Source organism: Perna viridis, chromosome 10, assembly GCF_037379345.1.
Source record: "Perna viridis isolate PV_CMFRI_1.1 ecotype Kerala chromosome 10, ASM3737934v1, whole genome shotgun sequence".
NCBI lineage: Eukaryota > Metazoa > Mollusca > Bivalvia > Mytilida > Mytilidae > Perna > Perna viridis.
The window spans coordinates 27,109,731-27,136,803 of NC_142454.1; the positions used below are offsets into that span (position 1 = coordinate 27,109,731).

The following is a 27,073-nucleotide window of genomic DNA, read 5'->3' on the forward strand; positions in this document are numbered from 1 at the left end:
TTAAAAAATATGTCGCTGAATTTATATGCCGTTTTTATGTTTTGTATTGATTTGATGTCGCTCAAATGATATACGCAATTACTCAAAAAGCGTCGCTCAAAAGATAGTCGCTGAGAAGACAATGTCGCTCAATTTATACGCACCCAAACGTTAACCTTGAGTCTGATACAAAATGCTTTTCCCCCGTACATTCTAACAGTATTCCACGTGTACTGTCATGTTAAACACTGACAGAACATTTATAAACTTTTGTATTACACATGTATTGATAAAAAAAACCACCTAAATTAAGAAGTTTTTTTTCTCAAATTTTAATTCAATTTACTTATTTTATTAATAATAACACTGACTGATTCCATGCTTTAAACCATGTCTAAGAGTAATTTATAATATATAAGATATTATAGGGTACACACTTTTTATTGCACATATAAAGGACATTAGCTTTTTTGTAATTTTAGAAGATAGGAAAAGGTTTTTTAATGAGAATATGCATCGCACCCATCCCCACAGCCGATAAATATTGACAGAAAACTGTTCCTTTTTTTTCTCTAAATCACATTCTCATTTTCCTTCAGTTTTATTTGTGTTTGTGTTTGTGTTTGTTTTTGTTTTTGTTTTTGTTTTTTGTTTTTGTATTTTTTTTTATCTTGTGATTTTTTACCACCCAAACGAAGTACTTACTTATTTCTTATTTATATAAATCGATTGAGTATCAATATTCGAATGAATATTATTACTGTAATTAAAGATCATTTTACTTCTTATCGGAAGTAAGGAATCACGGTATTCACCCTGGATGGAGATCCACCATTTTGAATGGGAAAGCGTGTAGAATTATTTGCAGTGACTGTCGATGAAATGCACACTGAGAGTTAAGGGGGGGTTCCCATAACATAAGTTTTCTCTCGAAGTGGGCAGGGTGCTGTAAATCTCACAAGAATCGTCCACCCTGATAATTTGTATAGGAAATACATCTATTTACTTGCAATCGATTGATACGAAGTTTGAAAAAATCCTCTCACAAAATGAACCGGTATATCTAAAAGGGCTCCATCCCCCTAACAATCTTGAATGTTCCACCTGTCAATTGATATGCATTGTGTCTACTTGCGTGAAAATATCTTCGTATTGCATATATTACATGAATTGCATCCAAGTAAAATTCACATAACGGAAATGTTGATGAAGGGTTGGCTAGAAATATTTCTATGGATCAAGGGCACGTTACCAAGACATATGTCGTTCAGTTATTATATGATTATGTAAATCTTGCAAATTCTAGTTTGTTTTCCATTTTCATCACCCACATGCACCATTAATTAAATCATCCATCAAATATGGTCACTATATGGTTTTATAAGCCTTCAGTCAATTAACACCCAGTAATTAATAGATACACTTAGACAGTAATATATTTTGTAACAAGAGGCAAACATTATACACATTTTCATCAGATGTTTGTTTGTTTGGGTTTAACATCCGAGCAGCAATATTTCAGCTATATTCAGACGATATTTTTATTTTTTTATCAGAATATACAATACTAATTTATATACATGTACATGTAGATGTATCATAACTGATTCACTGAAATAATTTAATTGAAGAATTTACAAAACAAAATGTTTTCTCGAAGTTTTCTAAAAAAAATCTTGAGTCTCGTCGAGGCTAAGCAACTAAGAAAGTCTGCAGACTCAGAACTATACTAATATCGAAACTGGTGGATAACGAGGTATAGAAATAAAACAAAAAACAGCAAAATAAATAGGCAATGAATCGAAAGTTCTTCGGTTCTCTTTCAGGGAAAACCATCTCTAAAATCATTGCAATACATTCAAATTTTTGAATTTCAGATGTCAACCAAAAAGCCATTTGTTCTTTATAACCTTTTTAATTTGATAATATTGAGAACTTTCCTCTTTTATCATATTATGTATCTACTTAATTTTTCGGTTTGATACAGTAAAATAAGGTCAAAGGGATGTTTGCTGGTTGCGGAACCTACTACTGAATTTAAACTTATGCAGAATCACTTTCCTATTAACTTATAACGACCTTTTTTATTGGTCAGTTTGATTATGACTCGAATGAAAAAAAGCATCGGCTTACTTTTCAAAAGTAATGTATATACTGTACTGGAACCCCCTATTTTTACAATTCTTCTTGAACCCCACCTTTACAAAATCTCTGGATGCATCAGTGGACTACGTAATATAACGTCAGAAAAGTGTGATTGTTGTTCTTGGTAATTAACCTTTTTTGTTTTGTTTTGTTTTTGTTTTCGTTGTTTTTTACATAATATTCTCTCTCGTGACATCAACCTGGTAAATTGAGTCTAATTTCCTTTTATTGTCGCATTTTGGCAAACATATTGATGATAGAATAAAGTTCAAGTTATTGAGAAAGGTCAAATGTTGCTTACATTTTTCAGTAATATGAGGTAGGTATAAACTGTAGGGAAACGAAGATGAAGCCATGCTGTTCACACTGTTTTCTTTTAATTCACTTTAATTTAAAATAACCTTATTCACTTAAATTAAAATAACCTTCCGATGCAAAAAAAGTTAAGAGATTGAAACCAACACACATAACGATTATCTCCAAAATCAGAAGTGCTGGTTGTAAAAAGATTTTTTTTATAAATTAAATACAATGTAGCAATATATCATATAAAAATAACAACAACAACAGCAATTACTACAGTAATAGAACAACTTGATAAATAAGAAACAATAAGACCAACGATGAATTTTAAAATGCACTCATATGAAAGCATGCAAAGCGTTTCCGGGATCTAAATACACATGATCAACAGTCTAGAAAAGGAGAATATCAACTGCTATTACACAAGTAAACAAAATAATTTGTCCTATGCATTTCATATAATATAATATATAATATTTGATCTCCACATCACTGGCTTTGGTCTGAAATTTTTCAATAGAATCCCATAAAAATCAGGTTTTTGACACAGTTAACTGCCCTTGAAATGTTCATTTTCAGTTCGTTTCAATGAAGTTGTAACTCAATGGTCCAGCATTATGTGGAAAATCGTATCTGTTTTACCTAATTCTGATGGTGGAAATAGTCACATTACGCTAACAAATAGATGTTTTCTTTCATACCACCTACTGCCTGATTCTTACATGGACTGACACTTGAGTATTGGGTGGAATAATACATTGGTTAAATAATAAATGCTTTTATCTCTTTTTTTTGATTAATTTGTTGAAAGATCTACTTTTCATTATTTCGAGATTTGTGCAAAATATGTACAATACTGTACTCTATATGGGTATTTTACACGGTAAAACAACCTCGACACGTTCGAATACACGAGATAATTATGTATTGTTTTCTCTTTTAACTGGCTTTACATTTACAGCGAATGTAAAAAAAACAAAATCATTGAGTCAATTTTTGTATTTTTTTCCAAGTCTGGTCATTATTTATGATTTTCAACTGGTCTGACTTGTGAGCACCACGGGGATCCATAAAGTTCCCGCTTCTCGAAGAATTGTGCACATTATCCTTATTTATTGCTTCCTTTTTATGTTTGGTTGAGTCGTTTAAAATAGTGCTTTTATTCGAATTTTTTTGCTTGCAATTGCTTTATTATAACCTTTTTGCCGATTACCATTATCATACTGAGAATCTATAGTTTGGTCTCGTATTTTTCCGATTTACTGTTGTGTTCATCCACAGCAGTACTCTTTGGTTGTACGGAGGTTTTTGGTGTCGCTTGTTTACCTGGTTCTAATAAAACCTGAGCTGTACCTTTCGAGAGCACCGGACCGTTTTCGTGGAGTAATAAAGCCGGCCACACTACGTATTCTACAATACTACCATTTCTGTTATACTGGTTGAATTTATTTGAATCTACTGGATAGTTTTCAAAATTTTTATACTCAATTACCATCTGAGGATTGGTAATACACATGTACCAACACAATTCGCAACATTTTTCTACAAATTTTATTTCAATAGTTGAGCAATCTGCAGTTTTCTTTTTATAGTCGTTTCCACATATCTGGAAAAAAAAGAAACTTATCATTGATTGTATCTTCGCTTTCGTTGTAAAATTGCAGAGTCAGCTGGCAGAATCCCTATTGTAATAGAATACTGAATTATTATGTGCATATAAAATATCTTTGTTCACAGGCTTATTGAATAATGTGCAAATTCGTGAAGTAAAAAACAAACAAACAACAGTACATTGAATACATACATTAAGCAATGACCTTTTTATTCCATTGAAATTATCAATGCTTTTTGTAATGAGTGGCTTTGAAAACTTAATCCAATATGGGACCTATTGGTCAAATCCTAGGACGTTTTCTACATTTTCAATAACGATTATGCTTCAGGTACAGGTTCAGCCTATTATTCGGACCAAATGGAATCTTTTGTTTTGTTTCATCCTAGCAGAATTCTGCCTTTATTGTTGAAAATCCGGGGTATGTAAATTGTGATATTTGTATACATATAATTCAATGTAGAAAAATTCTCATCCGAATAAATTTGCACCCGTATGTTGATTTACATACAAATAATTATGTAAATTTGGTCATCAGAACAGAACTTAAAGTAAACCGATTTTTAACTTAAATATGAAATTCTATAAAATTAAGTGTACTACCTTCTTCAGCGATGATAGCAATGTGTCACTGCATTTGTTCAATGATTGTGTGACTACTTCCTGAAATGGTTCCATAGCCGGAACGAGAGTATTGCTTGCCATGCAAAACATTCCGTTAACCCGATTCATATCCTGGTGTAAAAGAAAACCGCAAGTAACCATGGCCATTGTTACAGAAATTTTGTTAAAATGGAGATGCACTTGTAAAAAAGACAACTAAAAGTTTTTGTAACAGCCTGATAATTGCAGGAAAGAGAATCGGATTAGTCGATGTAGGTTTTGAGTATGAATGGTAATTCACACATCAGTTCTTTCTGTTGCAGTTGATAAACTATTTAATATTATGTACATTCATGGAAATCAATTATGCAACACGCTATTCTAATCTTACTAAGGGGACAATTATTTAATTAACATTGGGGGCTAGGATGTAATTTTCCTGATTTCTTCCTACCCCCATAACGATCAAATTTTCTTTCTTTCTTTTTCTTTCAATCGCGTAAACAACATATTTGGTAAATTCGACCAGTGTGAAGGAAAAGGCTAACAGGAAAGGGGGATTTCACAAACTATATTTGTATAATGTTATTATAAAACGTCATGAAATGTGTACAAATTTTTTTAACATCAGTTTGACTTTCTTATTTTTATTCAAAAAATGTATTTAAATTAAGCAACGGCTTCTTTTGTAAGATCTTGACTACATTATTTAATAGTTTACATACAGTAACAGGTGTTGAAGGTTCTGATCCGAGACAGTGAATCGTTCTCACGACATTCCAGAGCTGTTTGCTGATATCCTCCTTCTGTTTACGCCGTGTTTCAATACACTGATTATAGCACCACTGGAACATTTTCAAATGGGTTTTCACTACTATATAATTTAAACTTCAATAATTCACCTAAGAATAGTTTATACCTTAACTTCTGATTACTTAAAAGTTAAAGTCCATTTGATTTCTGTATGATTAAAAAAAAATCTTTAAATATCAGATTTTTTGTCAAACTTCAAACAAAATTTTCAATTTCATACGAATTCATGAAAGATTTGTCCAGAACATTCTTCTAGAAATAAAAAAAAAAATCCCATTACCCCCAAAGCAAAGTTTGCAATTAAAATGTCCATATTTTTGTGGGAGTGACCAGGTAAAAGTAAAATTCATTTGAATGTAAATAAATGATTGATTTATTGATTGTTGCATGGGCATTAACGCAGCAATTTTCAGGCGTTGAACATGAAATGGATGATAAAATGAACATGAATGATGATGAAATGAAAAACGGGATAGGACACAAGGATAACAGGGTCGACAAATTTTGATTGCAAATAGAAAAAGGAGGATGGGTAGGATCGGGCAATTTAGCCTCCTGTGGCGGAGCGCAAAGGTTCATATTCCTATCGAATACCACAGCACGGTTCTTTAACGTGCGAGGAACGTGGCATCTTTCCCAACACGGTGCACCACTATGGTTTGCGGTCAAGTTTTCCGTGTTAGAGCCTGACAACCCCAGCATGTAACATGTAGGCAGAGAGCCTAGCCCCGGTTAGGTGCCTGAGCACTATTTAGTTGACTTTTACGACAAGTTTAGCGCTGTTGCAGGCCTATTCTTTTGACACCCGAACCTGCACGGGGCGAATGTAAATAAAAACAAAAACCATGTGCTTTTGGTTAAATTAAAACATGACATGTGATGACCTTTTATAAATATAAAAAAAAAGCCCTCTATAGATGTAATACACGTCAAGCTTAAATATGCCAAAATGCACATGGTTTCTATTTTGGTTAACATTTACGATAGATTTGGTTAAAATTATGCATAAGTGGTAATGGAAATTTTTTTTCTGTTTTATGATGATTTTCTTTTTAGTAAATAGTTCCAGAGTTCGTATGATATTAGAAATGCGTTTGCCAAAAATTTAATAAATTCTGATATAAATCTGATTGATTTCATTATCCTCTAGAAATAAAATGGTCTATAAAACATATAGGAAGCAGTTCATTTCTTACAAACAAAAGTTTCAAAATTTTTTCAAAACTTGTATTGGTATGTGAAAAAAATCAATTGCTTAAAGTACCAGTCCATATAAAGTTCAGACACCGCACATAGTAAAGTGATTTACGGTGAAGAAAAACCCACCGAACAAGTAGTGCTTTTTCAATCAGCATATGCTATATATTGTACTTAACAATTGTCCTTTCCATAATTAGATCTGTACTTTTGAGAAAAAACGTATATTTATCTACCACTAAAAACAACAAATCAAATAAAAATAAGAACGACAACTCTTGCAAAGTGCTAATTTCATATACAATCTATATGCATTTTTAATTCATAAGCGCAACAACCAAATGAAAAACTATGACTAGTTATGTGATCGATCTATAACTGATTCTGAATAGGAAATAAAAGTGGGTTCGGTAGGTTTTTGCCATGCATGAATCACCTCTAGTCTGACTTTTTATAAAGACTGCTACTTTGTGTGTCTGGAATTGACCACTTTTAGTAGGGTTGAACTAACTCAACTATTTTCTAAAAACCATAAAAATACAATTTGATTGTAAAATATTTAAGATACATGTTCTTAACTTTTGCTATAAGCTTTACAGAATAAGTATTGCCTTTTCAAATTTTACATAGAAATAAAACATTTCCTGAGCTACTTGAATTCGGAATCATTTAAAACCTTCTGCTATGATTTTAATTATCCTCTCTTCACTAATAACAATATTGACCACAAATAAAAATACTAAAGTTTAGATTACCTCAACAATTTTTATTATCTTCTTCTCAATGCTACCATCCAAATCGTTTTCGGATTTAACTTTGCTTGTCATTTCTTCGTATAAATCCGTCCATTCGTCTGTATACAGTGTTGACCATTTCTCACCTAACTTAGCAGGTCGGTTTGGGTTGCTTAAATCAGTAATGGCCGGATTCTCATCAGTTAGTTTTTGTCCAGCTACTTTGCTTAGCCTGTATTGAAACGATTACAAAAGCGATAACAAAAGTGGCCAGTGCGCTATGTGTATTTAGTGCAGTAATGACCATTAATTACATGGACAAGTGTATGTGTTAGAAATTAGTACTGATTTGTACTCAGTAGGAAACATGCCCTGTTATTTGTTTCACATTCTGTAAAGGAAAGCATATAAACTAGCGGATTGTAGTTTATAGGTCTGCGGAAGAGATTTGTTAAGTCTTTTCTCCCCCACCCGCATTATGATATTATGTTGTTTGTTGTTCATATTATTGCCTTCTTCAGTTTCCTAGTATTGCAAGTGATTGTGCTTATTTCTACAAAGTCTAGTATGTAGGAATTCGCGTTAAACACTAATTCTTACTAATGTAAATAGTATTCAAGGGTAATCAAGGGAACCAGTATTCTAGCAGAAATGAACAGATTGTTTTCCATGGACAAATACCGAAATAATACGTATAGAGTAACAAAAGTAACTGATCAACTCGAACTCATTAAAAAACTGGGTGCATGGACTAGTTACACTAATAGGATAAGCGTCCTCTGCTTTTCTAGTAACACACACCGAGTTTCAAACTATACTAGTACTTGATATATATGTACTTATCGTGTCCATTCAGAGTCATGCACAGGTGAGTTGTTGATCGAAAGAAATAATGGAATATGTTTTTTTTTTAAATGATGCCGAATGTTGAATTTCAATAACAATCTCTAGTAGTAGACAAGAAGAATAATATAAAACTCTTTTCTTTGAACAGGAGATAAAATTCAACGTATGTCTAATTCTTTGTCAGGTGTGAACAGCAGTGGATGTAGGGTAAAACAAGCTGTCAACCCAGTTGAAAGTAGGTGAAACGACCTTGCGAATTTAAAAAAAAACCAAAAAACAACAAAAAAACACGTTATCTTTTATGAAGGAAGCAATAACATGTTCATTTACATCTAATTTTGCCTGATTTGTACATGAGTATACATCACAAAACAATAACTTATTTAAAGCTATAGTTTTTTTTACAAAATAAGTCATGCGTGTATGTATTATAACCATATCACCATTCATAAAATAAACATATATGCTTAATCTTAGCTGTCAGAATTTAATTTAAACTGCGTTCACTGTTTTTCAAAATATTTATTAAAAATACCTTGAAAGGGCACCGTCTAGTTCTGTCTTTAGTTTTGAATTATTGTCTACTAGTTTCTTGTTGTGCTCCTTCAGATTCTCATTTTCAGTGATCAATTCTTTATTTTTTTCATCAAATATGTGAATTAAGTCTTTCTTAACTGTAAGTTCCACCTGAAGGTCTGATATATCGCTTGTTGAATCACTCTGCATCGTACATTTTATTAGTTCCTTATGGTACGCAAATGAAAATGCCATGAAAATTGAACTGAAACTGTAATTATGGACATGTTAAGATCAAGACAATTCTGAACGTATATATATAAAAGAATACTAATATTTGAAGTACAGAAACTTCTAAAAATAATTTCATTTTTCTAAAAGTGACGTTTTATACGCATTCACATGAATGACCCGTGTAAGCGTGTTGTTACTTTTACGTGATCATAACCCACTTTTGTAAAAATTTGGCAACTGTGACAAAAATATAACACAATTAATCACATCTTAAAATTATTTCAAAAAGGTCGGAATCTCTTACACTACAACGGAATTTGAAACTGAATATAAATAACACCAACATGCAAACTAAGGACTACTTGCGGTAGACCGATATGCCAGCCTGAGCCCAGTTTAAAAACACAAAAAAGTTATGTCCCACCGTATTTGAAATCAATTCCAATTCTTCCCATGCAGGGTTGAAAATCACATGCCATACATTAAGGACACAACCCATGTCATTCCAAAAACTGCTTTTCAATATACATCTGCAGTATTTTAATCTCTATGTAAAGGTCCAGTGAACGAATCAATGTTAATACAAAAAATGCTATCCTTAACAAAAATAAAAACATAGCTCTGAAAAAATGACAATACTTTTGGTTGGGTCGATTGAAAAAAAAAACTATTTTATAAACGAAGAAAGGTAAAACACCAATACGACAGGAAATACAATACGTCACCTTTAACAGAGAAAGACAATTTAGAATGTAGATAAACACACCGACCTACAATTAAAGAGCAATACTCCCTAACTGGTAATGCGGGTCCGGATGTCAAAAGTATAGGCTTGCAGCAGTACTAAGCCTATCAAAAAATGCGACTGAATGGCGCTCAAAACCCTGACCGGAGCCAGGGCGCACTGCCCATTAAGCAACTGTGTTGGAAGGGGGTACCCCTGGCATGCTACATGCCGGTGTTGTCAGTTCATAAATACGGAAAACCTGACCGAAAACCAGTGTTGCAACTTGTTAGGTAAGTTGTCACGTTCCTTGCACATTAAGGAACTCTGCTGTTTTATTCGATAAGAGTAGGAACATTTGCACTCCGCCGCAGGAGGTTAAATTGCCCGACCCTACCCCCTCTCCCTATTTCAGTGGCAATCAAAATTTGTCAATATTATTATCCTTGTGTCTCATCCGTTTTTTCATTGCATCATCGTTTCATGTCATGTTATAATCCTTTTCATGTTTATTGCCCGGATATAGCTGAAATATTGCTGCTTGAGCGTCAAGGAACGTCAATCAATCACTATCTTGCCAGACGAACGACCAAATACAAACAACCAAAAAAAAAAATGCCAAAGATTTTTGACGAAGGGCTATACTCTCGGGTGATTGGATGAATATTATTTTTTTATGAAGAAGAGCAATGCATCAAGACGGTTAAACCAAAACACAGTATGAAGAGAGAGAACAACAATTCTACCGGGCGATTGGTTTGAGGAACACGACTTGATATTTTAGAAAAAAGAATAAAACTTGAAGAAAGAGAAAAATCACAACTTATTCAAATGAGACAGTGGATAACGAGATGTATCAATGTACCGAAGAAGAACAAAATTCCTGGGGGTCGACGGAACATAAGTGTTTTGAAGGAAAAGAGCAACAATTTGAATGAATACCACTGCATTTAAGAATAAGTGTAATACTGTTTGGAAGACACAAAACTATAAAGGGAGAAGAGATATGCAAGGAGTAAACATGGAAGAAGTGCACAAAATAAAAGGGACACGACATAATTGTTTACATTCAATGCTTGCTCATTGCGTCCGTAATCCTGAACTATTTCTGTATTGATTTGAATGCTTCCATTCGATTAATTGTGTGACTGTTTTATTTTTGTACTTTGGACTTCCTTATGATACACTGAGCTATTGATAGAAATATATGACATTGTGCATTCATTTTACAGTTAGTTGGAATAGTTTGGTTATAAAATTTATCAAAAAATTCACGCAAATTTAGTTGATATGTCATTTTGTTCATTACGATATACACAAAGAATATAAAGAACACAACAAAAACATTTTTTTAACTTGAAACAGTTTTATAATTATTGATAATATATATTCAGAATGTGACGACTCTATTCGCTTCACTGCTCCATTGGATCAAATTGATACCGGGAAGAAGGGAAGATATGTAAACGTATAGAAATTCCTAACAAAGTTAGAACTGTCAAATTTGCGATGCAAATTTTTGGTCGTTTCCTCCGCGATAAGATATGTTTTACTTTTATTCCTTAAGACGAACAAGGACGGGTTCATGTACCGAATGGATTGCTTTTGAGTTAAGATTATTGAAGTTCTTACCTTAAAATGATTTAACACAGTATTCACATCGTGCCTATGACCGCAAAACTATTGTACTTACTTTCGTTTCTGCGTTTTTCCTGAAGACGAACAAATTGACGTTTTCCTATGCCATTTTGTCACTTATATATAGGACTTATGTCACATTTTGAAGTTACAAAAAAGGCAGCTGTATATCCCGCAGACATATTCATTGTTTCGAAGATTAGTGACTGTTGTCGGCTTTTCAATATATTAAACCGGAATTATATTAGTTTTGGTTTATCGGAAATTTGCATGAAGCAGGAAGTTAGTTTATAATTATCACCCAGACAGCATGCCTCCGTTGGGCCAACTCATCTGATGACTCATCTGAATAGGTAAATACCCGACAATAAGCTTCTCACGTCATTCATATCTGTATTTGTACCAAATAAATCTTTATATAAAAGTAGGTGACCGTAGCACATGGTTAAAAACAAAAATCGGTCAACCGTCCTTTAATATAAACAAATAAGCCTGAATTGCTCGTGTTATTGATGATGGAGAGATTGCTAATTTTAAAACCTGGATTAATAATAACCACCTTGAAAGAATACTAAGATCTCACTACTTTAAAAACACACGCGGACACGCTTGTGAGTGAGGGAACAAAAAAAAAAAACAAAACAAAACAAAACAAAAAACAAACAAAAACAAACAAAAAAACAAAACAAAAAACAAAACAAAAAAACAAAACAAAAAAAAACAGTAATCATATATGAGTTCATGTTACAAAAAGAAGAAAAGATTCTACGTGTTATTCGAAGGAACATACACCTAGTTGATAGATGAGACCATGAACTCGAAAACGATTCTTTATACTGTCATTAAGGATAACAACATGTAAACATGAAATTTCCTGCTTTACTAAATATCACTTCAAAACACATATGGTAGCACATTTTACGCAATGCCAATTTTTAAATTGCCTTACGTTATGTGCAACACTTGGGTATTCAAGAGTAATCAAGTGAACCAAGGTTATAGCGGTAATCAAAAGAATGTAATCCAGGGACAAAGACCCGACATGGAAAAGAGACATACACAAACAAAAACATAAAGTAACTAAAATCATACATACAAATTAACCAAAGCAAATGAGCAACTCGAACTCCACTAAAAAACTGGGAGCATGGACCAGGTGCACCGGTAGGGTAAGCGTCCTCTGCTTTTAAAGAAACACCCGCCGAGTAAACGAAATAGTTTTATTGGTTAGGTTTACTGTTGTTTCCATTGCGTTTTAGAACACAACATAATAAGAATTGTATATCTTTTTACAGGAAATACAATAGCCCTTAAAAAGGGAAACTAACCTACAAAGAATTAAGCTGCCTTAGATAAAGTAAATCTCTAAGTTTCTATTTAACGTAAGTGTCATCGTAACAACATTTTGTATTTTTGTTAAATCTCAAAAGACATTTCATTTATTTTGATATGTTGCATGCTTTCCGTTTCTTGACTTTCCACTTCCTACACTATTGCTGGTTGAGCGATGAGTAATTGAATATTGACGATTATCTAGCTCTTAATCAGGGCAGTTAATTGATTAGGAACTGAGCATTTTACAATGGTTATTTTCAATCGGACCTGCTTTTCATAATCACGTCATGCAGGACCTGTGCAGGGGTATTATGGTTTTGAACACAGCCTATCGTGTTTCAATGTCACGACTTAGGATACTTGATGTAAGAATTTGTCCGAAGTTATGGCTAAGTAGTCCTCGTTTCCGGAACACTTTAGTCATACCTTTTTTATACTGTATTAGGATTTATGTTCTATTTGCTGACATAAGATTGTCTTCCTGACAATTTTTGACACAATTTAAGAAAAAGCACAGGTGAACACAACTATATACATGTACATATGATATACTATAATTGCTTAGATAAAATACATTTTAAAATTTATCCCACTGATTTTTTTAAATGTAATATTTATATCATTTATATGTCGAATAATTTTTTTCTCTAAGCGACAATGGATGGCTCGGAAAACGATATTAAAATTCGCATTAGACGACTAAATTTTGAACACACACAAAAAATAGTTATCTCCCTTTTCCAAAGAAATTCAATATTTTCTATGTAATTTTGTCTCTTTAACTTTCAACTTTGAGAAAGAATGCATTTATGATATGAAATTGGTAAAATTCTTTTAAAAAACAAAATTTGTCATGTGCATCCCGTTGCCTGGTTGCCATGGACACCCTCTTACTACTTCATGCTAAAAATAACATTGCATAAAGGAAATTGTGAAAAAACGTAAGTCAACCAACACATATAGTAAAATAAATTTATTTACACATTGGAATTTTTTCAGTTGCATAGTAATTTTTTTCTTAATCGCTTAGATGTGGCTAACATTAAAAATACAATATTTGTTTTTTCCCAAATGAATAAATTCATTCAAATTTTGTATTATTTTAAGCATAGTCATCAATTTAACTTAAAGACGTAAGTGAAAATATTTTTGAAACATGGCGTTACATGCAATATTCTATTATGATCTCATTACCTAAAATGCATTTTGCACTTACGCGTTTAGTTTATTAACATACCGAATGTTTTTAAGTATTTTGCTACAAAGTATTTTCCCGCTCAATTTTCATTTATCTGATACATATTTTTATGATGGACAATGCTTACACACACAGAGTGTTTTCCACTTTTTGCAATAAATTCCATTTCAAGAAGGTATCAAACATGAAGATTGCGCTTTAACAATGAAAAGTACCAGAAATGTTATTGATACAAAACAAGTTAGGTGTCGAGAATATTGTGTGAGTTAAGGTAACACACCACTATTTCAACAAATGACCATTTGGTATGTATGCAAAAAAAAACTATATTTTAAAAAATGAAACTGTTTCTGAAAGGAAATACTATATTTGCATATTTGGTGCTGTAAGGCTTCATCTCTATAATGGTTTCTATATATACCCCCTATGTTCAAAAGATACTGGGACTCACCATGCTAATTATATATATTGCTCATTCCCGGTAATCATTACTTCATTGCAAATATATTAACCCCTTTGTTATTTTGAAGTTTTTCTCTGGCATATGTAAAATCACGCTGATATATGGTCTTATGTTACATGTAAAATCCATGAAAGCTAATGAAAATTGTAAATTTAGCAAATCCCGAAGCTTTTTGGGAAATTAGTTCCCTCCAAACTTTTGACTTCTCAACTCGTTACTACATGATAAATTGAAATCTCGTTTGAAATGTCTTATTCGAAAATATTCTGCCGTTTCTGAAAAATATGTTGTTCTTGGTTACAAGCCAAAATATTTTATTAAACATTACAAAATGGCAAAGTGCTCTACAGGTTTGCAATGTGACGTGGCGCAAACAAACTAAGATAAAATAAAACGGTTTATTCACACATCAAGCCGTAGCACGAAATACAAAGATAGGAGAAGTTGCTAGGATTAAAAGAATCTGCTCTCATACTCTATTGTCTTTCGTATTTATAAACCTTTGTGTTAATTAATAACATTCTGGATCGCATAGTGAATGTCTATATAAGTTCATTAGTCACGTTGTTCTTAGAAGTTCCAGTAACTGATTAGTGACTTAACAAGAAGAGAATAGAGTTAGGATATATATATATATATAAGTCTAAAGGAATGTTCAGCCTTAGCCTTAGAGAACATTTATCTCATTGATTGCATTAAGATAACACCTACATTCTCAGTACCAACAGGAGGACCGAGACAACAATTAATTTTCAAGTGTGTGACATTAGGCATCTTATATGATTGATAATTTGAATTACAAATGTGTCATTTACAGTTATCCTAATGTGAAAAAAATGTCAAATACCTTTGTTTCCGTTATATTCCATAGAACTAAAAAATATGTCTCCATATGAGGAAATATGTTTTAATTACTTTTGTTTCTTTGATTCTTTGTCAGACGAAATAATATGCGTTCTCATATTGTCACTTATATTTCGTGACTTTCGTCACAAATTGACAAAAAGGGAGTTATGTAGGAGTCGTTAGTATATACATTATATGAAAGATAAGTGGCAGAAGTCAAGTAGTGAATTTGTAGGATAGATAGAGATATATGTACAAATATTAGATGATTATTATCAACCCTTTGTGTTCAGTATACCGTTTAACTATTAAAACATCGATAGGATCTAGTTTTCGACTAATTCGAAAAGCCAAATATAAGTTTAGATAGTTTGCAGTAATCACCTAGCCTGTAAATCGTGCCATATCTATGGACGTGAAAAATAAAGACCGTATAAACCTAATATCACTATTCCATGTATTCATAGAGTAAATTTGGCACCGGAGGAAATTATCCTCTTTACGGTATGCACTTAACCGGAACTATATTTATATATATATTTAACTATTAACTATTATAATGTTATAATTGAACAAAAGGTATGTGACGAAGTTAAATACAAACATACCTTAATATATAGTTTTTGATTGAATATACTAAAAAGGAATACATAGACAAACATGTATATACAAGGAAACAGTATAAAAATATGAGAAAATGGACGTAGAGCATGCTTGAAATACTTACTAAGCCACCTTTATATATTTCCTAAGATGACAATGTTATGTTTTTAATAACTATAAGAACATCGCGGTTGCAGTTTTCTATATCGAATGACCTATCCTTTAATGCTTCCCTACCTTTTTTCTGTCATGGAAAGGTACATTTCTAAATATCCGACAAAAATGATCTTACCTGCATTTATACCATATAAAGATTACCGAAGTCCTTGAAAGATCAAGATCGAGGTGTACATTAAACTTTAAAGTTGATTGGTGATGTAACAGTCAAACGTTGCGACATGAGTATCTATATATAACAATTTGTTTACGTGAATCGAACATATTTATTGGGATCTCTGTCAACTTTCTTCAGCCTCACAAAGTGTCGGAGAGCAAAATGCGATTTGTATATGGGCTTCATTTGAATACATATGAAAACATCTAAATTAAATAAAAATGTAAAGCAGCATAGATAATGATGTTTCATGTTGTAAAAAGCATATTTTATTAATCACTATGCATATTACATACGTAGTAAGAGTAATCAAGGGAACCAAGGTTATAGCGGTAATCAAAAGAATGTAATCCAGGGACAAAGACCAGACATGGAAAACAGACATACACAACAAAGAACATAAAGTAACTAAAATCATACATACAAAAATGACGTGTTTTGATTAATCACTGATGTCAAACTTAGCATGCAAAAATGTTATTCATGGAATCTTCAAACGTATCTTACAGCCTAATATATAATATATCAGGTAGTTTGAACGCATGCAAAATGTTGAATTGGGGGTTTCATATTCAGATCAGCAATTAAAACTTATTAAAACACATTTCAGGACAATCGGACGTACAGAAAATATCACAATGGAAACAAATCCCCCGAAACCTTGATTGACTTTTTTCATATTCCCGACTTTGATTTCACTTTTTGTTAAAACTTTGAGCAAATGGAATGAACTCTCCTACCCGACAGATTGGTTTACTGTCCGATTGGAGAAATGGACAACAGAAGATTTCAAATTCAAACATTTCACTTATTTTAGCTGCGGTAAGAAAGTGGATACTTTTGAACATTTTATTTCAAATCATTAGGTATTTGAGTCAGGGCAAATAATTTGAGTTTCGAAGAAAAAATGTTTACTGTTCTTCCTTTCCCCCAAACAATCCGCCAACCAGGTTGTCGTGTGTTAGTGGGTTACGTCTCTTTGAAAAGAAAAAAATGTTTTAATATACATAACAACTGTTACCACCCTTAGAATTCTGATTTCAATATTTAAACCTTTTACAATGATCTTTATAAATTTACTCCATTATTTTGTATATAGAACATAAGTTGAAGAAAAGTTTTACAGTTTATAAACAAGATATAATTACATATTGTTATATAGTGTGAAAGCGATGATGTTGAGGGGTGTAGTAACAATGTTCCATTAATGGATGTAATATGTTAACATTATAACGATATTTGGTGCGGATGTCCATGTAATATGTAAGTAAGTTTTTAACCTTCCTATAAAACAACCAATATTAGGATTTGTTTACAAATTTATCATTAATAGTTGCGTATTTAGTTTGTTTTCTATAATACGAATATGTTATCGCAACATTATGAAACCGAATGCTGTCTGTCACTTAAAGCTTTCTTTTGAGACCTCTTATCAAGATCCACACTATATTGGCGCGGTAGCTGTGACTTTAACAGACATTTGTTTAAAGTTCTTTTCAGAGTATCCCCGGTGTGCTTTGGTGGTTTATCAATTGGGATTTCTCTTTTTATATAATAAGTTGTTCCAGATGTTTTTGCTTTAACTTTAATCGTTGTGTCTACAGGTCTGTCTGTATAAATTTCACTTTCATCGGCTTCTAACGTTTCTGTCGCATTACTAAAACTTTTTTCGTTTGTTTTATGTCTGTTGTGTTGTATATAAGTCGGATCACACCACTGAGGATCGAAATCTTCATTCTCTGTTGATATAAATTCGATATCTCGTAACTCCTTCGAATTGCATGAGGACGAATTATTGCATGTTTCTATTGGTTTTATTCCACTGTGCATTGGATTTTTGTCAGTGATTGCGACAGGAGCATTATTGACTGGCATGGTTTCGGAAGTTATATCGGTTTGGTATTCAGTCGGGTCATATTTCTTCTCGTCTTCTTTTCCATCTTTATTTGAAATACCACCACAAACTGAAGGTGGAGGCCAAGCAGTATCCGTAAGTGAGGAATCAGAAACGCGACAGTCTTTTGTATCACGCTCTTCGTTGGTTTCCACGGAAGGCTTGTGCACAGATTCTTTATATTTGATTTTGTCTAGAGCATTCTGCTTCAATTGTTCTTTCGACGAAGAATCTGAAGGGCATACGGGTGTTTCTGTTGTTCCACCGGTGTCCTGTTGTAAACAACTATCACCCGGATCTACTGATATTTTGCTTTTCTTTTGTTTACTTGGATCGGAATGTACTTGAGCTGTACCTTTCGAAAGGACCGGGCCGTTTTCATGAAGCAATAGAGCAGGCCAAACGACATACTCTACAACACTACCAGTCCTGTTATACTGATTAAATATATTTGTGTCCATCGGTGTGTTTTCAAAATTACGGTATTCTATAACCATGGGAGGTTCAGTAATACACATGTACCAGCAAAGTTCACAACATTTCTCAACAAACAGTATTTCACTCTCTGAACTGTTTGTCTGGCTCTCCATGTAATCGTCGACACATTTCTAGTAAATACAAAACATAAAATTTATATTTCATTCGCAGAAAATAATCGAACATAAGTACGAGACAGTACAAAAATTTTTTTTAAAAACTTATCTACTGGTTTATCATAACTTTATACTGTTCGATTTTAAAATCAAATAATTAATGTATTTTGGTAATTTACTTTTGTTGAAAATGCAAAATATAATTACTGCTCAATAACTTATTCTATTTAAAACAATAAAGAATAGACAAGGTCTTTGATGATAACGTTTTTACAAATAAATTGGTAAAAGTATACTTATGTACATATATGGCCATAATGTCCTTAATGGTAATCAAACAGTAAGTTTTGTTTCGTGTTCATTTCCTGATGACACGTGTCGCTTTTCATCACTCTAAACATCACTTTATACATAGTAAGCTACCTGTTTTAAAGTGGTCATAAGTGTGGAACTACAATGGTTCTGTGACTCATTTACCACTTCTTTAAATGGTTCCATAGCATGAAGAAGGGTATTGCTTGATATGCTCAATCCTCCTTTTATTCGATTATTCTAGAAATGAACATACTCATCATTACGTTTTATAAACAATATAAGTCGATAAACACCTCTGTTCATTGAATTAGTTGGATATAATATTAAGGTTTGTTCTGATATGTTAAAATGAATGCTGACGTATTAAGCAGATAGTATAGATAAGTGTACTTCAGATAAATCTAGTAGTGAAAAGAACATATCAACACAAGCTGAAAACATGTACTTTTCTGGTCAAGGCAATCAATTTGATTCTATGTTTTGTTATTTGGGCAAATAAAGAATTTCATTAAATTGATAATCGATAAAATTCAGTGTAATTTAGGACTTGTAAAAGCTTGTGCATAGGTGAACATTCCATTTAACTTCTTTCCAAACACGTACACGTACACGTGTTTTTTTAATTTTTTTGTTTCTTTGCCTCAGTGCTGTTTACCTTTGATTGCTGAGCGAAATCAATATTCGATGATATAAAAAGCTTAAAAGCTAAAAAGCTTATAAAAATGCCGCGAAATACACTAGAGAAAGACGATTCATTTTTTGTTATCACGATTAAAAATGATAAATTCAAATTTACCTTTTAATTGAGATTTATATTTGATCACTTGGAATTTGACTTACAAAATTGATTTGTATTTGAACAATGGTTATTTTTTGTTTGGAAAATGAATGGAAAAGTTGACGTATGCTTCATAGAGATGTGTCAATATTCACTAGTCATAAAAAATTATCAAGAATGGAAATACATGTAGGATAAATATAATTGTTGGATAAACAACACGTACGTTAACAGGCGTTGAAATATCTAAACCAAGACAGTGAATCATCCTGACCACGTCCCAAAGCATTTTGTTTACTTCTTCGGTTTGGTGTTTTCGAATCGCCATGCATTTTTGATAGCACCACTGTCAAAATATTTTAAAACAGATCTAATCAGCTCGCTGTTAATATCACCAAATACATACTAGCCATAAACAGAAACGATACCTAAGTTTTTTTCACTTATTCTAAAAATATGTTTACACCAATTTTTTCAACGTTTTAATTTTTAAGTAAAATAATGATGTATCCGTTTTTTTACGTAAAAGAACGTCATTTTGACATGTCTTTAATTTGACAGAGATTCGACTTTTTTCATCCTCCGATTTAAGTCTAAATTTAAACTAAGGTCATGAAGTGTGACACTTAACTCAGGCAGATTGAAAGGTGATTGAAGGTGAAACCATAAATAGTCAAATTCTAATGCCACGACAACCATGTCAAAATGAGCATTAAAGAGCTGTTGGAATGGAAAAGGCGGGTGTGCGTTACGAAAACGTTGCTAACCAGTTTGATTGCTCAAAACTTAGTGGTCGCCTTAGGGGAACGAAAGAGCGTCAAGACGGCCATATTTGGTTGATCCATCTTCGGAACCAGTATATTCTTGCCACAATAACAGCCGCACAAACGCTTGGGCGACATCATCCGCGGATTTCTGCACAGACTTTCCGGAACAGGCTGAATGAGGCTAACCTACGGAGAAGCGATTGGCGTAGACGAGTATACAGACGTTCAAACGTTATTCTGACGCATGCATGCATGGGTGATATCGATTCGATGGGGTGGAGTAACAATGTAAGCTGGAATCACACTTTGTGGTGCACATATTCGAAGGCTGCTTTATATTTCTGACAAAAACTAAAGTTACATGTTATAATAATATTCAAAATCGGTTTCGTTTCTCTTTGTGGCTAGTATATTTAAATAGGTAGGACAAAATAATATCTTTCCCATCACAAAACATAATGGTTCTTAGAATTTTTTTACAAACTACTCTGTTAAAATAACTTATTCAAACTATAAACATACATTATTACATATATGTACTAGATAGCAATGATTTACCACAGCGAGCTAGTACAAAAATACCAATCGTATAATTATTGATTTCATATGATACTAAGTGGTATATCAATATTTCCTGCTATACAGTCATTTAAAAGAACCATGCATTATCTACAAATGACGATTATAATAACTAAATAACTAAAAGAACACACACAGTTTATTCTGATATTACTGATAGATACAAATTTCTTTCTCGGAAGCCATCTGTATATTCTGTTCATTATACGTTTTGTTTGGTTCGAAATCATTCATATTCAAAAATAAAAATGGTAAAGGAGTGACATCAGTGGACCCCAAAGTGGTCTGCATATCTTGTTCTACCCGAGGCACCCGTCATAAACTGGTAATAGTCTAGCAACAATAATGTAACTCCACAAAACAAGTCACCAAAGGTCCCGTAAAAATCACTTAACGATTGCAATTTGGCGATATCTTTCAATTAAAAAATGATAAAAAAAAACTTATCATGTGATGTGTGTGTAAACTTATTAATGCAGCAGTCTATATAAAAGGAAAGCAGAATGTAATTCATGTAAGAAAAACAATAAAACTCACCGAACGCACTTGTATTTCTTATTAGGAAACAATTACAGACCACGAAACAAGATTTAGTTTGTCAATCAGTTCATGCCATCGGCTTATGTTTTTTTCTAAAAAAGGCAGAGGACGCTTACCCTACCGGTTAGCCTAGTCTATGCTCCAAAAGTTTAGTTGAGTCTGAGTTGTTCATTTTCTTTTGTTTCATTGTAGGTATTATTTTGTTCTTTGTTTTGTGTGTCTGTTTTAAATGTCTGGTCTTTGTACCTTGATTGCGTTCTTTTGATTTCCGCTAGAATCTTGGTGTTCTTGATCAATATGTCGAGAAAAAAACAATATACCGATAGCATATGAAATTGACATCATTTATCTTTCTTAATTCGGTCTGTCTGCATGAAGTTAGTGACAGATGAATATATAGCTTTCTCAAACATACACATCTCAATACAAAAATGTATATTGCTACGCAAAATTATAGTACATGCAGACCTAAAAGTATCTTTGGTCGGCGTTTTTTTTTTATTCACAATGAATAACCTCTTTCAAACCTTTTCATAGACTGTGTCTGAATTTTGTAAAGACCGATACTTAGTCATATTTATATACACACTTACACTACGGATTAGACCACATACATAATTTAAGTTCAACTGATGACTTAGTACTAAACTATTGTCAACGAAAGTTTTACAATCTAAATTGAAAACGACGACCATAAATACCTCGACAATTTTCATTATCTGTTTCTCAACCTCACCATCGTCCGCTTCATTAATGTCATCTTTGAATGGAATGCTATTAGATATCACTTCGTATAAGTCCGTCCATTCGTCTGTATAAAGTGTAGACCACTTCTCGGCTATCTTACCCGGTCTATTTGGATTACCTAAATCTGTTATAGCCGGGTTACCTTCAGACATCTTTTGACCAGCTATCTTGCTAAGCCTGCATCAAAGACATAACACGTGTTCAACCAAACACGCAATAACCGAAAAATATGTTTACATTACAGTGTTTTGTGATTTTTTTTTCAAAATCTCTCTGTACAATTTAAATATCAATCTCTGTAAGAATTAGGCAGTGGGTGAAACATGCATTGAAAATTATTTTAATAATATAATTTGACTATTTGCTCCATCAAAATTAAGGAAAACAGATAAGATTGTCCATATCATGTTGATAAAAGAGTAATCAAGGGAACCAAGGATATAGCGGTAATCAAAAGAATGTAGTTATAATTTAGTTATGAATATGTTATGAATATGAAATAGAATTTAGTTATAATTGCATTTAATGCACCGAAAATGAATATTTTAAGGACAGATAACTATGTCAAAAACCTTATTTTTTCTAACATCCTTTTGAAAAAAGTTTTAGCAAAGCCAGTGAAGCAGAATACAAATAATGATCTTTTCAAATAAAGAAAGTATCTTTGAGTGATATTACATTGCCAGACTTTGACATGCATGTTTCATATTTTCCCATTTGGCCTGATTCTTGTGAATGCTTACACTAAAATTTGTTTTTTGTCTTCGTAAACCGAAAATCTATCTATATTGAACATGTTTTAAATTCATAACGATATACTGTGATCTATAGTTATACTTATTTTTTTGTTGTTGCAAAAACAAGGACAAGAACAGTCAATTGATTTGATATAAGACCAATATACGGATAAGGCTTATAACCGGGATAAAACGCGAGGCCTTTGTACTTCTAGTCAATGTACTGTTATTCTTTTTATACTGTAACCCTTTTAATTTTTTTATAAATCATGTTTTACTCTTACACGACTTGTTTATAACATTTATTATCCACAAGAAGGTGGTTCCCGATAGTGAAACAAATGTAAACAGGTAGTTCGTGTGAAGGTAGGAAAGTGGACGGAGCCACTGACTGTATATAATCAATCGATATATTGTCATTGTATTTAGGTTGATCAAACAAAGCGATTGCAATATAAGGCCGGTTTATGGTTTACATGAGAAATGTATACCACTTGAAAGCTGTTGAAATACCTAGACAATGCTGTATCTAGTTCCTGTTTCAACTTCAACACGCTGTCTTGTAGATTTTTGTTACGTATCTCAAGATCTTTGTTGGCATCATATAACTGCTGATTCTTTTCCCCTATTTTTTCCAGCAATTCTTCCTTCAATAAAAGCTTATCTCTGAAATCGCATGACGTTTCAGTCGTTGTCAGGCTCAAACTTCTACTTTTCATATCTAGTTTTACTGCCATCTTGCAAATCTACTGAGTAATGTGTTTCAAACCGAGCCTGTAATATAGAACAGACTTACAATAGTTTTTAATAGATTTAAATACATAAAAAAGGTCGACATATGCTTTTAATCAATAACATGTACAGATGTTCACGATTACACCATCTAGGGAAATGATGTAGACAAAAATGTAATGTTGAAACAAGTTTCATTTCGGTTATAAGGTATAAAACAATATTTTGAGTTAGTACATCCCGTACTGAAATTATCAGAAAGGTATTTATCATTGTGCATACTATTCAGAAATGGTGTTTCGTCTCGCAAAAAAAGGTTTTAATAGTGATAGATGAAATATATCTTACCTACTTATTCGTTGTCAATAAATACATGATTAGGGAAGTATCTTGATCAATTCCGTTTTACTAAGTAAATACCACATGATTGAATAAACGTTATCAACATTTACAGTACATGTAAACATTAGTGTGGTATAGTTTCCTCAAAAGAAGATAACTCACTTTTCTGTATCATTCAATTGTTACGTTGAGTTTTTCTGCATCCTCTGACACCTCTAGGACAAATAATCTATAAATTTGTCTTAAAATACAAAAAATCTAGATGCTCACATGATCAAATTGGTGTTTTTTGTGCATTATTCATGTTTTTTTCTATTGTGTCTGCTTCGTATAGATTAAAGCACTTAAAAAGAGGGATATAGAACAAAGTAGATTGGATTAGGTGGGGCGTTATTGAAATATAGACAGACCAGTAATTAAATAAATCAAGCGGTATTATTTCTGTACGTACATTATACTTTTATCGGTTGAATTGCAACTCGAGCATATCAGCGAAACATATTCATTGACAATAAAAATGCCATATCAGGTGTTGAAATTGAGTTTTAGTTTGAACATATTCATACAACTGGATTCAAATCTGATTTGAATACTTAGACAGTACCATCTGTCATCGTCACAAATTCTGTTGAAATAATGTACATTTTATATGTTCTTATGAAGTATTTGTAGAAATTGTGCTCTTTCACAGTCAAAATTTAATATGTTACTTCTACTTACAGTGTAAGTACGCTTTTCAATATTTCGCTGATATGCTCGAGTTGCAATTCAACCGATAAATACAATGCAGGTAAGGACGCTACAGATGTAATCGTGCGTTGTTAATACAATTGACATATAGATTGGATTTTGATGATTTTGTCATCTTTAATGTTTTTTTCTTTCGCCCACAAAACAGAACTTCATATACACTACGGTTAACTTCTTGTATATATACAAAAATGCACAAGTTAAGCACAGATAAGCATATGTTATCGAAGATATATGTACAGCGAATCTGTATGGGACATTAATATATTGATTTTGTTGTTGAACTTTTTGATGTAAATCAATTGTACTAGTTAGCACTCTATACCAATGCTTTTGAAAGCTTATACCGTGAAAGTACTTTAATTCGTGGACACCAATTTTCGTGAATTAGGGAAGAAAAATAACTTCGTAGCTTCTTAAATTCGTGGTTTTGATGTTTTCAATATGCACATTAATGGAAATTGCATTCTCGTTGGGAACTAAATTTTGTGGTTTGGGCCTCACACCAAAACTACGAAATTTGATACCCCACGAACATTAATACATTCATAGTAAATTGTTCCAATGGCGACATTGTCATCTCTAAATGTGAATAATTTCAGAAAAGGTAAAATAAATCTACAATAAGAAAAAGTAAAAAGCAGTTGCTCTCTTAGACCTTTTTATCTTAACCTGTATAACTTATTTATTAGATATGTACATTAACTTACTGTGAAGTTAAAATCTTGATCCCTATTTTCCCTCTTAGGAGGAAGTAGATAAAACTATCACTATCTTACAATTGACATTCATTTAACAGTTTCGTTAGCAAGTTTTACCAGGAAGTTCTGTTTTAAAAATAACCTATATAAATGTAGATAAAGCTCATTAAACGACTTCGTAACGGATGAATGATTTTAGGACACTTTTGTGTATATATGTTCACCTTCTCTTAAATTTTGTATAGTTATCTCCTTTCACATGTTTCTATTCAAAACAGCATTACGGTTATTGTCACTGTCGTGAGTTTACCCCAAAACTAAAATATTGTAGTTTACAATGAATAATCTTCCTGTCTGGTTCTTGTGAAGATATTATTGTCAAGGTCAGACACAAAAATGCACAATAATCTATTTATAGTGTGAATTGGTGTATATTACAGATATTGATACTCTTCTGTGTACCTTTTATTTGTTAACCAAACATTTTAAACTGCAAACGTCTTAAATATTTAAAACATCATTTACCTCCCCTCATACTTACGTGAGAAAGGAGTCACCAAAAGTAAATGACCGATGGAAGGATACACGATCAGAAAGTGCTAAGTTGTTCGATTAATATATAACGAATCGTTTTTGTTCTGAAAATAATGCTTCCCAGTGAGCGATTCATTACAAATGGCTTGATACAATGGCTTTTCTAACAGAGGTATTTTACGAACTTAAGTGCGTATCTACTCTTACATCTGAAACGTCTTGATAAAAATTAAGAGATAAAGAGTACACAATGACAAATTTAGGTACGTGTATAAGATATCAGATATAGCGAAATATAAAAACAAATGTACTGTATCTGAATTCGAAATCAATATGACACAGTACAATATAACAGTATAGTATATTTTGTTTATCTTTATGAAATTCTAGTTATTGCTTCATTTTCAATTTCTTTCTATAGTAGAGACAACATTGGAAGCATTCCAATGGGACCAAGTTGTGCTCGTCTACTTACTGACCTATTTCTTCACTCTTGTGACGCTAATTTGATGATCTGATCCAAAAGAAGAAACATCGTTAAGCTATATCCTTTCATCTCAGTTTTTCGCTCTACAATTGACGTATTATTGTTAAACAATCCTAGTTTCGGTGATTTGATACATCGCATCTACCTCAAAGAACTTGAGAACAATAATACTACAGACACTGTGAAGTCAGCCTAATATTTTGACATACACTTTGAAAACTGTTGACCAAACTGTACGACAAACACAATGATCTTTCATTCCGTATTGTCGACCTCCCTTTCATATGTGGCAATCTCCCTTCGGCATCTGTGTATTTAGTTTTCATATCACAACTCTAATATTATGTCAGAGCTTGCCGTAACTATGCAGACTTTTTGTATCGCGCAAGATTTGTTACAATTAGGCTTCTGGTACAGGGTTCTATTGCTACAACATATAAGTTATCACTAGAGA

The 27,073-nt window shown here is 32.5% G+C and overlaps 2 protein-coding genes across 7 annotated transcripts; both read right to left on the reverse strand.

Moving 5' to 3' along the window:
• Positions 1-1,506: 1,506 nt before the first annotated feature.
• Positions 1,507-16,078, reverse strand: LOC148605194 (uncharacterized). Of its 3 annotated transcripts, none has more exons than XM_088549821.1 (6): positions 16,027-16,078; positions 8,768-9,019; positions 7,408-7,618; positions 5,368-5,487; positions 4,643-4,774; positions 1,507-4,033 (listed from the first exon to the last, which is right to left on the reverse strand). In XM_088549821.1, exons 1-6 carry the CDS (start codon positions 16,050-16,052, stop codon positions 3,659-3,661), a joined length of 1,116 nt encoding a protein of 371 aa, XP_088405947.1. In that variant the 5' UTR covers positions 16,053-16,078; the 3' UTR covers positions 1,507-3,658. The 3 variants fall into 3 exon arrangements, with proteins under 3 accessions (XP_088405947.1, XP_088405948.1, XP_088405949.1); XM_088549822.1 differs by lacking the exon at positions 16,027-16,078 and adding an exon at positions 11,400-11,676; XM_088549823.1 differs by lacking the exon at positions 16,027-16,078 and adding an exon at positions 11,339-11,357.
• Positions 16,079-16,958: 880 nt separating this feature from the next.
• On the reverse strand, positions 16,959-25,754 carry LOC148605195 (uncharacterized). 4 transcript variants are annotated; one of them, XM_088549807.1, is made up of 7 exons: positions 25,608-25,754; positions 24,310-24,388; positions 23,587-23,847; positions 22,291-22,513; positions 19,930-20,049; positions 19,034-19,162; positions 16,959-18,625 (listed from the first exon to the last, which is right to left on the reverse strand). In XM_088549807.1, exons 3-7 carry the CDS (start codon positions 23,808-23,810, stop codon positions 17,504-17,506), a joined length of 1,818 nt encoding a protein of 605 aa, XP_088405933.1. In that variant the 5' UTR covers positions 23,811-23,847; positions 24,310-24,388; positions 25,608-25,754; the 3' UTR covers positions 16,959-17,503. The 4 variants fall into 4 exon arrangements, with proteins under 4 accessions (XP_088405933.1, XP_088405934.1, XP_088405935.1 ...); XM_088549808.1 differs by having other exon boundaries at positions 24,310-24,376; positions 25,608-25,726; XM_088549809.1 differs by lacking the exon at positions 24,310-24,388 and having other exon boundaries at positions 25,608-25,737.
• Between the last annotated feature and the right edge of the window lie 1,319 nt (positions 25,755-27,073).

Bases quoted from the DNA above. Each gene is read 5' to 3' on its own strand.
- LOC148605194 (XM_088549821.1), bottom strand. From the start codon at position 16,052: ATGTACCTTTCCATGACAGAAAAAAG. The intron at 7,619-8,767 runs GTATTTTTAATA...GTTTCAATACAG, and splicing joins CTAGACGGTGCCCTTTCAAG to GCTAAGCAAAGTAGCTGGAC. The intron at 4,775-5,367 runs GTATGTAAACTA...CTTTTACACCAG, and splicing joins AACCTTCAACACCTGTTACT to GATATGAATCGGGTTAACGG.
- LOC148605195 (XM_088549807.1), bottom strand. From the start codon at position 23,810: ATGGCAGTAAAACTAGATATGAAAAGTAGAAGTTTGAGCCTGACAACG. The intron at 22,514-23,586 runs GTATTTCAACAG...TCTTTGATGCAG, and splicing joins CTAGATACAGCATTGTCTAG to GCTTAGCAAGATAGCTGGTC. The intron at 18,626-19,033 runs GTAGCTTACTAT...TGTATTTACTAG, and splicing joins TTATGACCACTTTAAAACAG to AAATGTGTCGACGATTACAT.